General features: G+C 49.4%; 1 protein-coding gene across 4 annotated transcripts in view; it reads left to right on the forward strand.

The window, feature by feature from the left end:
* Window positions 1-13,575, forward strand: part of ABCC1 (ATP binding cassette subfamily C member 1) — a 153,614-nt gene that overhangs the window by 127,299 nt on the left and 12,740 nt on the right. For 2 of the 4 annotated variants that reach the window (XM_040256946.1, XM_040256955.1), the window contains 4 exons: window positions 2,351-2,441; window positions 4,417-4,522; window positions 7,578-7,785; window positions 9,054-9,364. In XM_040256946.1, coding sequence (XP_040112880.1) covers window positions 2,351-2,441; window positions 4,417-4,522; window positions 7,578-7,785; window positions 9,054-9,364 — 716 coding nt within the window. Of the gene's footprint in view, window positions 1-2,350; window positions 2,442-4,389; window positions 4,523-7,577; window positions 7,786-9,053; window positions 9,365-13,575 lie in introns of all 4 variants that reach the window. The other 2 variants (XM_040256938.1, XM_040256929.1) reach the window with 1 other exon arrangement.

Genomic DNA, 13,575 nt, shown 5'->3' on the forward strand with positions numbered 1-13,575 from the left:
CAGGGGTGCCCAGAGGTGACATGTCTTCTAGAAGAACTTGAGCAGGAAAGGCTGCCCAGTCTCCCTCTAGTGACAGAAAGGCATGCACTGGCCCCAGAGCAGACCCATGCCTCCTACCTTCCAGAGCCAGCAGTGTGTGGCTGGGGGTTCACACCAAGGCCCCTTTTGACAGCGACTGAAGCTGATTTTGGCCACTTAAACAAGGGTGTTTACCAGAAAGATTCCAAGTAGCAAAAGGAAATCAAAAGCAGATAGCAGAAATCAAAGGCAAAAGTGGTTGATAAAGACTCAGGCATTGGGAGCTCTGGACATGAGACTCCTTTGGGGACAGAGCAGTGTACAGATCTTCGGTCCTTGTGGGGCCACCACTCAAAGTCCCCTGGGGGAGGGGTCCTGATGGGCTGACCTTGGGCAGGTTCCCCCTTGGCTGGGAAGCCTGGGCATCCTGGGAGACAGGTCTGGGAGACTGGGGAAGGGGGCAGATCCCCTGCAAAGAACAGGATGATGTGCACACATTTCCATTCTCCTCTTGGGACTCACGGTCCCTCCCTTGCAGACGAAGGTTTTCCAGCTGCCCCAGTTGGTGTATCGCCAGTGGACTAATAGGGTTTTGATGAAGAGGCCACCATGGGGACCTCCACTGCATGTGAAGCAGGAGTGGGGAGAGAAGGCTGAGGTTCCAGAGGGCGCCTGGGCAGCTGGGCAGGACGGGGCTCTCTGAAGTACCTGTTGCAAGACGGGGGTCTCTGGGAGTGTTGTAAAGCACCCCCACCCTGCATAGCGGAAGACAGTCAAGGTCAGGCTTGGGCCCCAATGCTATGCGTGCGTGTTTGTGCTGTCTGCAGGCCGCTGCATGGGAAGTCCTGCCTGTTAATCACTCTTCTTTTTCATTTGTTTTAGTTTTTTGTTTTTCCCCAATTAAAAAAAAAAATGCTGATTTTAAAGGAAACATTTAAAGCAGTGATTCTCAGTCGTGGATGTGCCCCAGAATTATCTACGGGACACGTTTAAAAATGCAGATAACAGTAAGCACCATGACCTCGTCTTCCATTCAACAAGCGCAGCGTCATTTCTTCCTCTTGCTCTTGGGGGCTGGTGCTGCTGTTCCTCCCATTCTGCAAATGTGGAAAGTGAGGCTCAGAGAGGTTCATTGCTTCCCCAGTTCACACAGCTAAGAGGTGAGCGAGCACTTCCCACACATCCCAGCCCCCTGACTGCTCGCAGCATGGGTTTGGCCTCCCTGGCAAGAGTCAGTGCAGGGACCAGGGCTGGCCCCAGGACATCCCCAGATGATTCACACACGGCCAAGATTGAGAATCACCGGCTCAGGGCCCCCCCCATCAGCCCAGGAATGACCCCCAGCCCTGCTTCCTTGCCATCCTTTGTCACTTCCCGTGGTTGTTGCCTGAGAGAGTCACTCTTTCTGGATTCTGCTTTAATTTATGTCGCATCAGCATGTTCGCGAGTTCGCTGCCGGCTGTGTACTCATACCCTTTTGTAACTTCTCTCCTGCATCCTCTGCCGGGGTCCGCCCTTTGGAGTCCTACATTACGTTCTCTCTCCTGCTGTCTGTCTCCAGGCACCAAAGAGTGAGGAAGTCAGTGCAGAGTGGGCGGTAATAAACATATCCCTGACTTGCCACAAGATTAAAGGAGATAATGTATTTCAGCAGAGCGCAGTGGCTGACACTGAATAAATGTCAGCCGCTGTCTCTAAGGTGACAGGGATCAGTGTTAATGCTGGGCAGATACTTCCTGGGATTGGAGCAGATACCTGGCTGGTGTGCCCATGGTGCCTGTTTCAGTTGTTGAAATAGTTGCGTATTGCTGGGAGAACAGCCACTGCCCCAGCAGTCCCAGGTAACCCCTTACCCCGATCTTTAGGACGTCCCCTTGATCCTGCAACCAGTGGGTTAACCCCTTGGCTGGGGGCGCCTGGGACTCCAGTGTCTGATGCCCTTGTCCACAGGGGTTGTTATTTATTTGGGGTTTCACCCCTGTCTGGGATGCTTGGGGACCAGAAGAGTGTGTCCTTTCCCCTGCATGGTTCATTTGTGTCCTGACCCCATGAGCCAGGCTGCACACAGCCCAGAGACCATCAGCAGAACTGGATTTTGCTGGTCGCTGCTGGCACAGGGCACTTGCTCAGGACTCTTGAGAGATGGTTGCAAAACACCATCCCTGTCCCCGAGAGAGCTGGCCAGCCGGGAAGCCTGTCTGTGGCTGCTGCAAAGCAGGTCTTACTTTCTGAGCTTCCTGGCGGCCAGGTTGTCTGTCGTCTCCCCACACGGTGACAGGTGTTGGTGTCCAGCCCTTGAAATCACCATCCTCCCCCTCCTCCTTTCTGCCAGGCTTGGCAGGCGTCGGCGGTCCAGGGAAGGAGGTGAAACAGATGGAGAACGGCATGCTGGTGACGGACACTGCAGGGAAGCAAATGCAGAGGTGAGGCGGAGCAGGCCGGGGGACCATGTGGATTTTCCCAGCACCACGTGTCTCCCCCTGCCAGTGGGGAGGGAGGAGGAACGGGGTGTCTGTAGCAAGGCTCAACGCCAAAAAAAAGCCTTTAGCTTCTGCTTCCCCCGCCCCTCCCTACCCCAGATCCTGGCAGAACCTCACTTCCCAGAGAGCAGAGGCCCAAAGGGGAAGCCTCGTTGTGCTTCTGCCAGGGGGCATGGCTCACGCAGGCCTCACGGCTGGATTTAACCATCCGTCTGCACTTCTGACACTCAAGCTCCCTACATGGCGTGGCTCTTTGCTCAAGTCACTCAGCGGGGCCTGGAATGTTGAGGCTATAAGAGCCAACAGCCAATTCAAAATAGTCACAGTAACAATAGCAGCTGCGTTTTATGTGCCATTAGGAGCCCGGTGCGGTGCCAAGTCCTGTATAGTCCATAAACCTGGAGGTAGTTTCTCTCATCTTCCCATTTTACAGGTGGGGAGACTGAGAGCTGGCCACAGGTCATACAGCCAGAGAGAAGCCAGGCTTGAATATTTGAACCTGAGTTCAGCCTCTGAGCCAGTGCTCCTAAGTTTTATGCTTTGGTGCTTTAAAGAAGGTTGCTTTTGGTCAGATCATGGGGTATTTGGAGGAGCGGCATTGACCTGTCTGTGCCTTGGTTTCTTCCATTGTCGAATGGGGTCTTTGGTGCCCCTGCTGTGTAGGATCATAGGGAGGCCTCTGTGATGTGGCATGTGGGTGCTTAGAATCGTACCTCCTGCTTTCGGCACTCAGTAAATGCTGCGCAGTTATTATTTAGGTGAGCTGGAGCTACCTAGGGTTACTTCTTTTGGGGTGGAGGGATTTCACAGACATGGGCTGGGAAGAAAATGAGCATGAGCTTCTGTGCCCCTCAGAACCCTGCCCACAGTCCCCTCCTGCGCCCAGCTGTGTGTCGTACACGACACACTTCGTTCTCTGCTCGAGCAGCAGTCAGGTTGTGAGCTCAGCGTGTGTGTGAAGCACGCATAACAGTGCCTCGCCTGGAGCATGCGTGGGGCTGAGGGGGCGCTGCCCTGGTCTGTGCAGGCGGCCAGCATAAGGGAAGAATTGGCTGAGATGGGGCAGACACCTGCAGGCAGTCTGGGGTGTCGGAGCAGGTGACCACAGGACGCTTGCAGCAGTACACCATGGGTGGACCGAGCAGAAACACACAGCAACTGGGTATTCATTTTTCTATTGCTGCGTGACAAGTGATCACAAGCTCAGTGGTTTGTCATCTCAGTTCCTATGCGTTGGGGTGTCTGGGCATAGCTTAGCTGGCTCCTCTGCTCAGGGTCTCTCAAAAGCTGTAACCAAGGCATCAGCCAGGCTGGGGTCTCAGCTGAAGGCTCGTCTGGGGAAGGATCCTCTTCCAAACGCACGAGGCTGCTGGCAGGACATGGTTCCTCAGTCCCTAACTGTCCGCATCCTGGAGGACCCCTCCATCCCCAGCTCCCTGGGCCTCTCCCACCTCCACACTCACAGCATCGGGGCAGACAAACCAAGAAGGCAGCAGAGTTGACTACAAGATGGAAGTTGTACCCCATCTCTTTGCTCATGTGTATCTGAGCCGTGTGCACACGTGGACACACATGAATACACACACCCCACGACGTCCCGCAAGCACACACCTCCCCAGGGAGGAAAGCTCTCTGGGTGTTGATCTGTCATGATCCGCATAAAGCTGATGAGCACGGGGTGGGGGTGGAGGGGAGATGCTTTTTGAATAAAATCTGCCTAAAGGAATAGTTCTCCCATGGGACCCTGGGGCCAGACCCCTCCCCTCCATGAGTCTCCTCTACATAATCAGGAGCGTGAACGAGGCCTGGTGCTTAGGGCGGGGGGTTGGGGGGACACCGACCCTGCCCAGGGCCTTCATCTGGGGGACACCCGTGTGCCTTGCTTCCCCAGGCAACTCAGCAGCTCCTCCTCCTACAGCGGGGATGTGAGCCGGCATCACACCAGCACTGCCGAGCTGCAGAAGCCCGGGCCCATGGAGGAGACCTGGAAGCTCGTGGAGGCGGACAAGGCTCAGACGGGGCAGGTGAGGAAGGCGGTCAGGTCGCTGTGCGTCTGCGGGGGCTGGGCCCTGGGCGGGGCGCGCTGGTCGTCTTGACTTAGGTCTTCCTCCCCAGGAGGCTTGAAAGGTACTGTTTTAAGCGCTGGAAACCAGGGTGGAGGGCCAAGGTGACTTGCCACAGGTCACGGCTGGTAAGCAGCAGAGCTGGGATGTGAAGCCAACGCTCAGGCTCCAGGGCATCGTAGTCTCTGCCTGCCTGACCGCTGCCTCCTCTGAGCAGCTGGCACCTTGGTGGCCATAGGCGACACGATGCCTTGAACCCAGGCTCCAGCCTCACAGGGGTCAGCTGTGTGTGGGTTGCTTTCAAGTCATCACAGACGCAGCCCTGAAGAACACTAATTGTGTCATCAGAAAAGATTATCTTTCACTTCTTTTTATTTTCTATTTTTGCCCTTATTACAGGCAGATCCTGTTTTATGGCACTTGGTTTTGTGGTACTTCACACATGCTGTTTTTTACAAATTGAAGGTGTATGCCAATCTTGTGTTGAACATCAGTGCCATTTCTCCAGCAGCATTTGCTCACGTTGGCTCTCTGTGCCACATTTTGGTAGTTCTTGGAATATGTCAAACTTTATCATTATTATAGTTTGTTATTAATATAAAATATTATATTTGTTATTGTTATACTGTGTTAACATTATAGTATTTCTAATCTTTGATGTTACTACTACAACTCACCGAAGGCCCAAATTATGATTAGCACTTTAGCAACCAAGCATTTTTTTTAATATAAATTTATTTTAATTGGAGGTTAATTACTTTACAATATTGTACTGGTTTTGCCATACATCAACATGAATCCACCACAGGTGTACACGTGTTCCCCATCCTGACCCACCCACCCCACCCCCACCCCGTACCATCCCTCTGGGTCATCTCAGTGCACCAGCCCCAAGCATCCAGTGTCATTCATCGAACCTGGACTGGCGATTCATTTCACATATGATATTATACATGTTTCAATGCCATTCTTCCAAATCATGCCACCTTCTCCCTCTCCCACAGAGTCCAAAAGTCTGTTCTATACATCTGTGTCTCTTTTGCTGTCTCGCATACAGGGTTATCATTACCATCTTTCTAAATTCCATATATATGCATTAGTATACTGTATTGGTGTTTTTCTTTCTGGCTTACTTCACTCTGAATAATAGATTCCAGTTTCATCCACCTCATTAGAACTGATTCAAATGTATTCTTTTTAATGGCTGCGTAATATTCCATCGTGTATATGTACCATGGCTTTCTTATCCATTCATCTGCTGATGGACATCTAGGTTGCTTCCATGTCCTGGCTATTATAAACAGTGCTGCGATGAACATTGGGGTACACGTGTCTCTTTCAGTTCTGGTTTCCTTGATGTGTATGCCCAGCAGTGGGATTGCTGGGTCACATGGCAGTTTTATTTCCAGTTTTTTAAGGAATCTCCACACTGTTCTGAATAGTGGCTGTACTAGTTTGCATTCCCACCAACAAAATAAGAGGGTTCCCTTTGCTCCACACCCTCTCCAGCATTTATTGCTTGGATCACAGCCATTCTGACTGGTGTGATATGGTACACAACCTAGTATTTTTAATTAAGGTGTGTGGATTGTGTTTCTAGTCATAGTGCTATTGCACACTTAATAGACTTCAGTATAGCATAAATACAGCTTTTATATGCACCAGGAAACCAGAAAATTCATGTGACTCAGTTTATTGGGACATTCGATTTATTGTAGTAGTCTGGAACCAAGCTTGCAAGTGTCTAAGGTGTCCCTGTTGATCAGTGAGAAGGTCTCAGCTGGGGCTTTGTTTTTAATATGTTTTAGTCCCTTTGGGCCGCTATAAGAGAAGACCGTGGTACAGGTGGCTTAGAAACAACATACATTTATTGCTCATAATTCTGGATGTTGGCAAGTCTGGGATCATGGCGCCAGCAGATTGAGTGTCTGGTGAGAAAGCTCCCTAGTTCATAAATGGCCATCCTCTTGCAGCGTCCTTATATGACAGAAGGGTGAGGGATCCCTCTTATAAGGGCACTAATCCCATTTATGAGGAGTCCACCATCATGAGAAGCCTGATGTGACAGGGAGCACGCACACAGGGAATATACCCGGAGTTTGCCGAATCCACGCCACGCAGGTTGGGTGTCGGGCTGACCCAGAGCACACCGCACCCATCCGTGGTGTGCAGCTGTGCTTTGAGTCACCACATGTAATTACACGGACCCCATGAGGGGCTCCACAGGAGATACCGGAGTAAAAGAGGCCCCCAGCTGTTACTCCGTGGAGCTGGGAAACAGGCTGAGCAAGTGCCAAGCGATTGGAGGCCAGTTGCGACGGGCAGGAATTGGTGTTGAGTGTTCAGAGGACTGAGGGTGTGGGGAGTGGATGTGATACTTGGTCATGGTTGCTAGGCAACATGTCCCATCTTCCCATTTTCTTCAAACTCTCTGATGCCTTCCTGATAGTCCTGGAGTAAAACTTAACCCTGTCCAGGATCCCTCAGGTCCTGTGTGGTCCAGCCACTCCCTGTTCTCCAGGCTTACCATGCTCCAGCTATCCTTGACTCCTTTCTGCTTCCCTCCTACCTCAGGGCCTTTGCACATATTAGTCCCTGTGCCTGGAATGCCCTTTTTTTTTTTTTTTTTTTTCATTTTCACCTGGTTAATTCTTTGATGTCCCTTCCTTACAGAAAACCTCCTCTGATTCCTCCCCATCCTGGGTTAGGTCAGGGTACCCAGTTTTATATTCCCGTGGAATCATGTACCACTTCCAGCCCTTCTCTGGGATTATACATTTATCTGGGCAGTTATTTGATGAAAGCCTGTCTCATTGCTCAACCAGAAGTTCCATGAGGGCAGAAACCTTAGCTTTGCTTCTGCTGATTTCTTTGCCAAGTAACTAAGGGGAAAGGGATTGTAGGCTTGAGCACAGGTGGGGGCAGTGGACTGCACAGGGTACAGTTGAGGCTGCTTACCTTGGGTAGGCACGGCTGGTGGGTGTGTTCTGTAAGATGTCTTCTCTCCTGGTCTCAGGTCAAGCTCTCCGTGTACTGGGACTACATGAAGGCAATTGGACTTTTCATCTCCTTTCTGAGCATCTTCCTTTTCCTGTGTAACCACGTGGCTTCCCTGGCCTCTAACTATTGGCTCAGTCTCTGGACAGATGACCCCATCGTCAATGGGACCCAGGAGCACACGCAAGTCCGGCTGAGTGTCTATGGAGCCCTGGGCATTTCACAAGGTGAGCCTCCCTTGCCCCTCACCTGCTGTTGGCACCTGGAGCCACTTCCATTTCTTGTTAATAGAATCAGGTCCCCCAACTTGTCAGGGTTTTGTTAGACCCACAAACCAAGCCAAACACACATGAACACTATCACATAATAGACACTCAGATATTTGTAGAATGAACGTTTTTCAAACGCTCAGTTTCCTGTGGCTCTGGGAGACAGAGGGGAAGGGAGCTCCAACGTGCCTATTTTACAGATGAGTTGAGAAACAGAAAGTGACCAAGGACCCTTGCCCCTCATTGTTCTGGCAGGGTGATGGAATTTCTGTGAAGTCCTATTTGTGGACTTTTGCCTTCTGCCCAAAGGTGGGAATTAGTTTCTACTTGTGGTTCGTAACACAGGCAGTGCTACCCTCATGCCTAGAGATACTTAGAGTTTAGTCATATCTAGAGATACTTGAAGTTATCACAACTTCCCAGGTGCTGCTGGGATCTAGAGGCCAGATGTTGCTAAACGTTCTGCAGTGCCCAGCACAGACTCCACAATGGAGGGTGATCCAACCTCAGAGGTTAACAGGGAGGATGCTGAGAAATCCTGTGTGTACCCTTCCTGTGGTCCCACAAAGATCCCCAGATGCAGCAGCATTACCAGTCATAGCTGACGTTTGCAGCACTTACCTGATGTCTGGTTCTGTTGTCAACACTTTAAGGTATTTTATTCTACTTTTGCAGCAGTCACATGAGGTAGGAGCTCATTTTTCTTAGTTTTAGAGATGCGGAAACTGAGGCCCAGAAGGGTGCAGTAAGTTGCCCAAAGTCACACAGCTTATTCATGGCAGAGCTGGCACTGAGCAAGGTAGTGTGGCTCAGAGCCCACCCTCTTCTTCCTGAGGGCAAAGGAGTTCACCCATCTGAGCCTCAGTTGGGCTTCCCTGGTGGCTCAGCTGGTAAAGAATCCGCCTGCAATGTGGAAGACCTGGGTTCGATCTCTGGCTTGGGAAGATTCCCTGGAGAAGGGAAAGGCTACCCACTCCAATATTCTTCCATATCTGTAACATGGGTACTAATAGAACATATACAGGGTCCTCAAAAGGATTAGATGCACATAAAAAACACGGTGAGTTTTTCACATAGTGTGTGCTGGGTTAATAATAGCCACCGTTATGGTTGTTATTAGAAGCTGGGAGTCCAGGCTGCTTTGTCCACATGGTCACATGGCTCCTTGCCCCTGCCCCAGCTCGGTCCCTCTCCTGCCGTGGAGTTTGACACGAGAGTGTTTGTAGGTATCACGGTGTTCGGCTACTCCATGGTGGTGTCCATCGGGGGCATCTTCGCCTCCCGCCGCCTGCACCTGGACCTACTGCACAACGTCCTCCGGTCGCCCATAAGCTTCTTCGAGCGGACCCCCAGCGGGAACCTGGTGAACCGCTTCTCCAAGGAGCTGGACACGGTGGACTCGATGATCCCGCAGGTCATCAAGATGTTCATGGGCTCCCTGTTCAACGTCATCGGTGCTTGCATCATCATCCTGCTGGCCACGCCCATGGCTGCCGTCATCATCCCACCCCTGGGCCTCATCTACTTCTTTGTGCAGGTGAGAGGTGGGTCCTGGGATCCAGGACGAGTCCTGCTCTGTGTTACTGTCCCAAGAGAGCCATTTGAGTTTAAATGGTTTAAACTTTTTACTTTTAACTTAAATGGGGACCATTTAAGTTTCCCCAGCGTGAGGCTGTGGAGGATGTCCCAGAGGAGGGTTAAGGTTTGTTTTTGTTGGTTTTGAATACGTAAGTTGATGGTTTTCAGCTTGCAATACTCAAACATCCTTTTTTCCTAATAATAAGGGTTTTATTAAGCTGAAAGTTTTAAAAGGAAATAAGTTATAGCCATGAAGAAGTGAAGTGAAGTGAAGTCACTCAGTCGTGTCTAACTCTTTGCGACGCCATGGACTGTAGCCTACCAGGCTCCTCCATCCATGGGATTTTCCAGGCGATAGTACTGGAGTGGGGTGCCATTGCCTTCTCCAGGGCAGATAATGGAGACATGAATAATAACAGCTGTGATATGTTTTCCGCTGTAATAGGATTCTGAACCTGAATGTGGGAAGTTGCTCAGCTGTGTCTGACTCTTTGCGACCCCAGGGACTGTGGCCCACCAGGCTCCTCTGTGCATGGGATTCTCCAGGCAAGAATACTGGAGTGGGTTGCCATGCCCTCCTCCAGGGGATTTTCCCAACTCAGGGCCATCTGCGCCATCAAGGAAGCCATAATAGAAATCTAGAGGTATGCTATTCAGGGCTGATACGACAGCTTCCGGCTTCCCAGGTGGCTCTAGTGGTAAAGAACCCACCTACCAATGCAAGAGACATAAGGATGCGGGTTCAGTCCCTGGGCTGGGAAGATCCCCTGGAGGAGGGCATGGCAACTCACTCCAGTATTCTTGCCTGGAGAATCCCATGGACGGAGGAGCCTGGTGGGCCACAGTCCATAAGGTCACACAGAGTCGGACACAACTGAGTCGACTTAGCACGCACGCACACATCTGACAGCTTCATGAGTTTGGTGGCTTCAGATTCCTTCACTGTTTTGTTTTGTGTTTTTTTGTGTGTGTGTGTGTATGTGCTTCTGTCATCTTTGCCTTCCATTCTTAAGTTGGTTTCATGGTCCAAGATGGCTGCTGGAGCTCCAGCCATCACAAATAAGCTCAAGAAAAGTGAACAGAGTAAGGGAGCATTTGATGGCTGCATCAGCTTCACTGTGGTGCTTCCAGTTAACAGATCAGCACGTTGAGGTCCAGGGGGCAGAACTGGGAATGTGAACTCATATCTGATGTAGCTGTCACTGCACTTTCCTGTCCCTGAAAAGGACACCTTTTTACCTTGCTCATGCTGATTCTAAGTGTTCTAAATTCAGAGTCATCAAATGCATGTATATTAGTAAAAATATTTTTTTAATTAAAAAAAGTAGCTGCAGCATACACGCTAACGGAGACTGCTGTTTAGATGCGAGCCTAACAGCTGTTGCACAAAATAACAGTAAGCCACGGGGTGCTCTGTACCTCACACTGCACTGTGTGTGGCCTGTTGGTGTGGGTTCCTAGAGGCGTTGGCCAGGTCAGCCAGACCCCATACCCTCCCACACCGTGGCTTGGCATCACCCTGTGGCCCGGCATTGGTGTGTAAACAAAGAGGGAATCAGAGCACATCTAGTTCCCAGACCCTCTCTGTGTTCTCTTTAAATCAATGCCAGCTTTTGTGAAAAGTCCTCCAGCTGCATTTATCAAAAATGTTACCCATGTTCTGACCCTGGCTGGACCTTTTCGTGGAGGACCCAGTTCAAAAGAACAAACGAGGAGGCCCAGGGTGACGTTCAGGGCAGTTCAGATGCCTGCCGGCAGCAGGGCCTTGAGCACACCGTGGATAATGTGGCAGTGGACTGCTAACATCCCTCTAACAGGAGAACTGGGAACACACTGTTGCGGCACCAACAATTTTATTTTTAAACAACAAAGGGAAAGAAGTTAGCCAAGGCCCATGTTGTCGGCACACTGTCATTATAACTGACAAAATGCGTAATGTGCGTGGGCAGGACTGGAAATGGAGGTAGAAAAATGAAAACATTGCCTTACTAATCCTTAGAGATTATGGGAGAATTTTTTTCATAGCTTTTAACTATATATTGTTGTTGTTCAATGGTTAAGTCATGTTAAACTCTTTGTGACCCCTTGGACTGCAGCACATCAGGCTTCCTTGTCTTTCATCCTCTCCCAGAGTTTGCTCAAACTCATGTCCATCGAGTTGGTGATGCCATCCAACCATCTCATCCTCTGTCGCCCCTTTCTCCTCCTGCCCTCAGTCTTTCCCAGCATCAGGGGCCTTTTCCAGTGAGTCAGTTCTTAACATCAGGTGGCCAAAGTATTGGAGCTTCAGCATCAGTCCTTCCAGTGAATCTTCAGCGTTGATTTCCTTTAACGCAGCATCTCACTCAGTGTGTATGCTAAGAGAGGGACTTCCTTGGTGGTCCAGCAGCTAAGATTCTGAGCTCCCAATACAGGGGGCCTGGGTTCTATCCCTGTCTGGGGAACTAGATCCCACATAAAACAGCTAACAGTTTGAATGGTGCAACCAAAGATCCATATGCCACAGCAAAGATCGAAGAGCCCTTGTGCCTCACCTAGGACTTGGCACAGCCCAATAAATAAACTTTAAAAAAAAAAAAGAATCAAGAGACTGTATCACAGAAACCAATCGGCTAGAATGTGCTTAGCGTTTTGATTCATAATTACCCCAAATGTCCATCACAGGAGGATGGATGCATACATTGCGGTATATTTATACAAAAGACGTGACCTAGCAGTAGAGAGGAATGAGCTACTAATATACACAAGGAGGATGAGTCTCAGAGATACTATACTGATCAGAATAAGCCAGACACAAAAGAGTACATTTGTGTGATTCTGTTTTTATGAAGTTGAAGAACAGGCAAGAGCAATGAAATAGAATAGTGGCCCTGCGGGGAATTGACTGTGAGAGAACACGAGGGAATTTCCTAGATTGTGATCCGGTGGTGCATATACAGGTGTAGATAAACGTTAAATTCACCAAGCTGTAAAGATTTAGTACACTTTCCAGTGGAAGTAAGTTGCATCTCAAAAAGAGCCTTTTAAGATGTATGTGTGTAAGGGTAGGTGTTCTTTCTTTCTCTCTGGAAAAGAATTAAAACATTATACACTGAAATCAGAGTAGTGGTTGTCTCAGGATCATTGACTTAATGTAATGTTTTTCTAATCATCCTATCTATATCACTTGAAAAAAAACTTAAATGGATATACATTAGTGTATATCTAATATACATGAATTGTATATTATATACACTATAATTATACTATATTAACAGTTAATATACACTAATATAGAAGAGGGCTTCCCTTATAGCTCAGTTGGTAAAGAATCTGCCTGTGATGCAAGAGATTTGGGTTTGATCCCTAGGTTGGGAAGATACCCTGGAGAAGGGAAAGGCTACCCACTCCAGTATTCTAGCCTGGAAAATTCCAGGGACTATACAGTCCATGGGGTTGCAAAGAGTCGGACACGACTGAGCGACTTTCACTTTCACTTTCAAATATAGAAGAAAAGCTATGACCAACCTAAACAGCATATTAAAAAGCAGAGACATTACTTTGTGGACAAAGGTCCGTCTAGTCAAAACTATGGTTTTTCCAGTAGTCATATATGGATGTGAGAGTTGGACTATGAAGAAAGCTGAGTGCTGAAGAATTGATACTTTTGAACCGTGGTGTTGGAGAAGACTCTTGAGAGTCCCTTGGACTGCAAGGAGATCCAACCAGTCCATCCTAAAGGAGATCAGTCCTGACTATTCATTGGAAGGACTGATGCTGAAGCTGAAACTCCAGTACTTTGGCCACCTGGTGCAAAGAACTGACTCATTGGAAAAGACCCTGATGCTGGGAAAGATTGAAGGCAGGAGGAGGAAGGGACGACAGAGGATGAGATGGTTGGATGGCATCACTGACTCGATGGACATGAGTTTGAGCAGGCTCCGGGAGATGGTGATGGACAGGGAAGCCTGGCGTGCTGCCATCCACGGGGTCACAAAGAGTCAGACACGACTGAGCGACTGAACTGATCCATTAGTGTTTGCAAGTCATTTTTAGGAAAAGGAATCTAAGAGGTAAGGTGATGTGGAATTCTGTTGGGGCCTCCAGGTTGTTGGAATACGTCATTTCTACCCCCGGGATTGCATGGCATCTGTGAAAATTCCCTGGCACTTGCCTTTAGTGTCTTAGCTC

This window comes from Oryx dammah, unplaced genomic scaffold (assembly GCF_014754425.2).
Source record: "Oryx dammah isolate SB20612 unplaced genomic scaffold, SCBI_Odam_1.1 HiC_scaffold_2, whole genome shotgun sequence".
NCBI lineage: Eukaryota > Metazoa > Chordata > Mammalia > Artiodactyla > Bovidae > Oryx > Oryx dammah.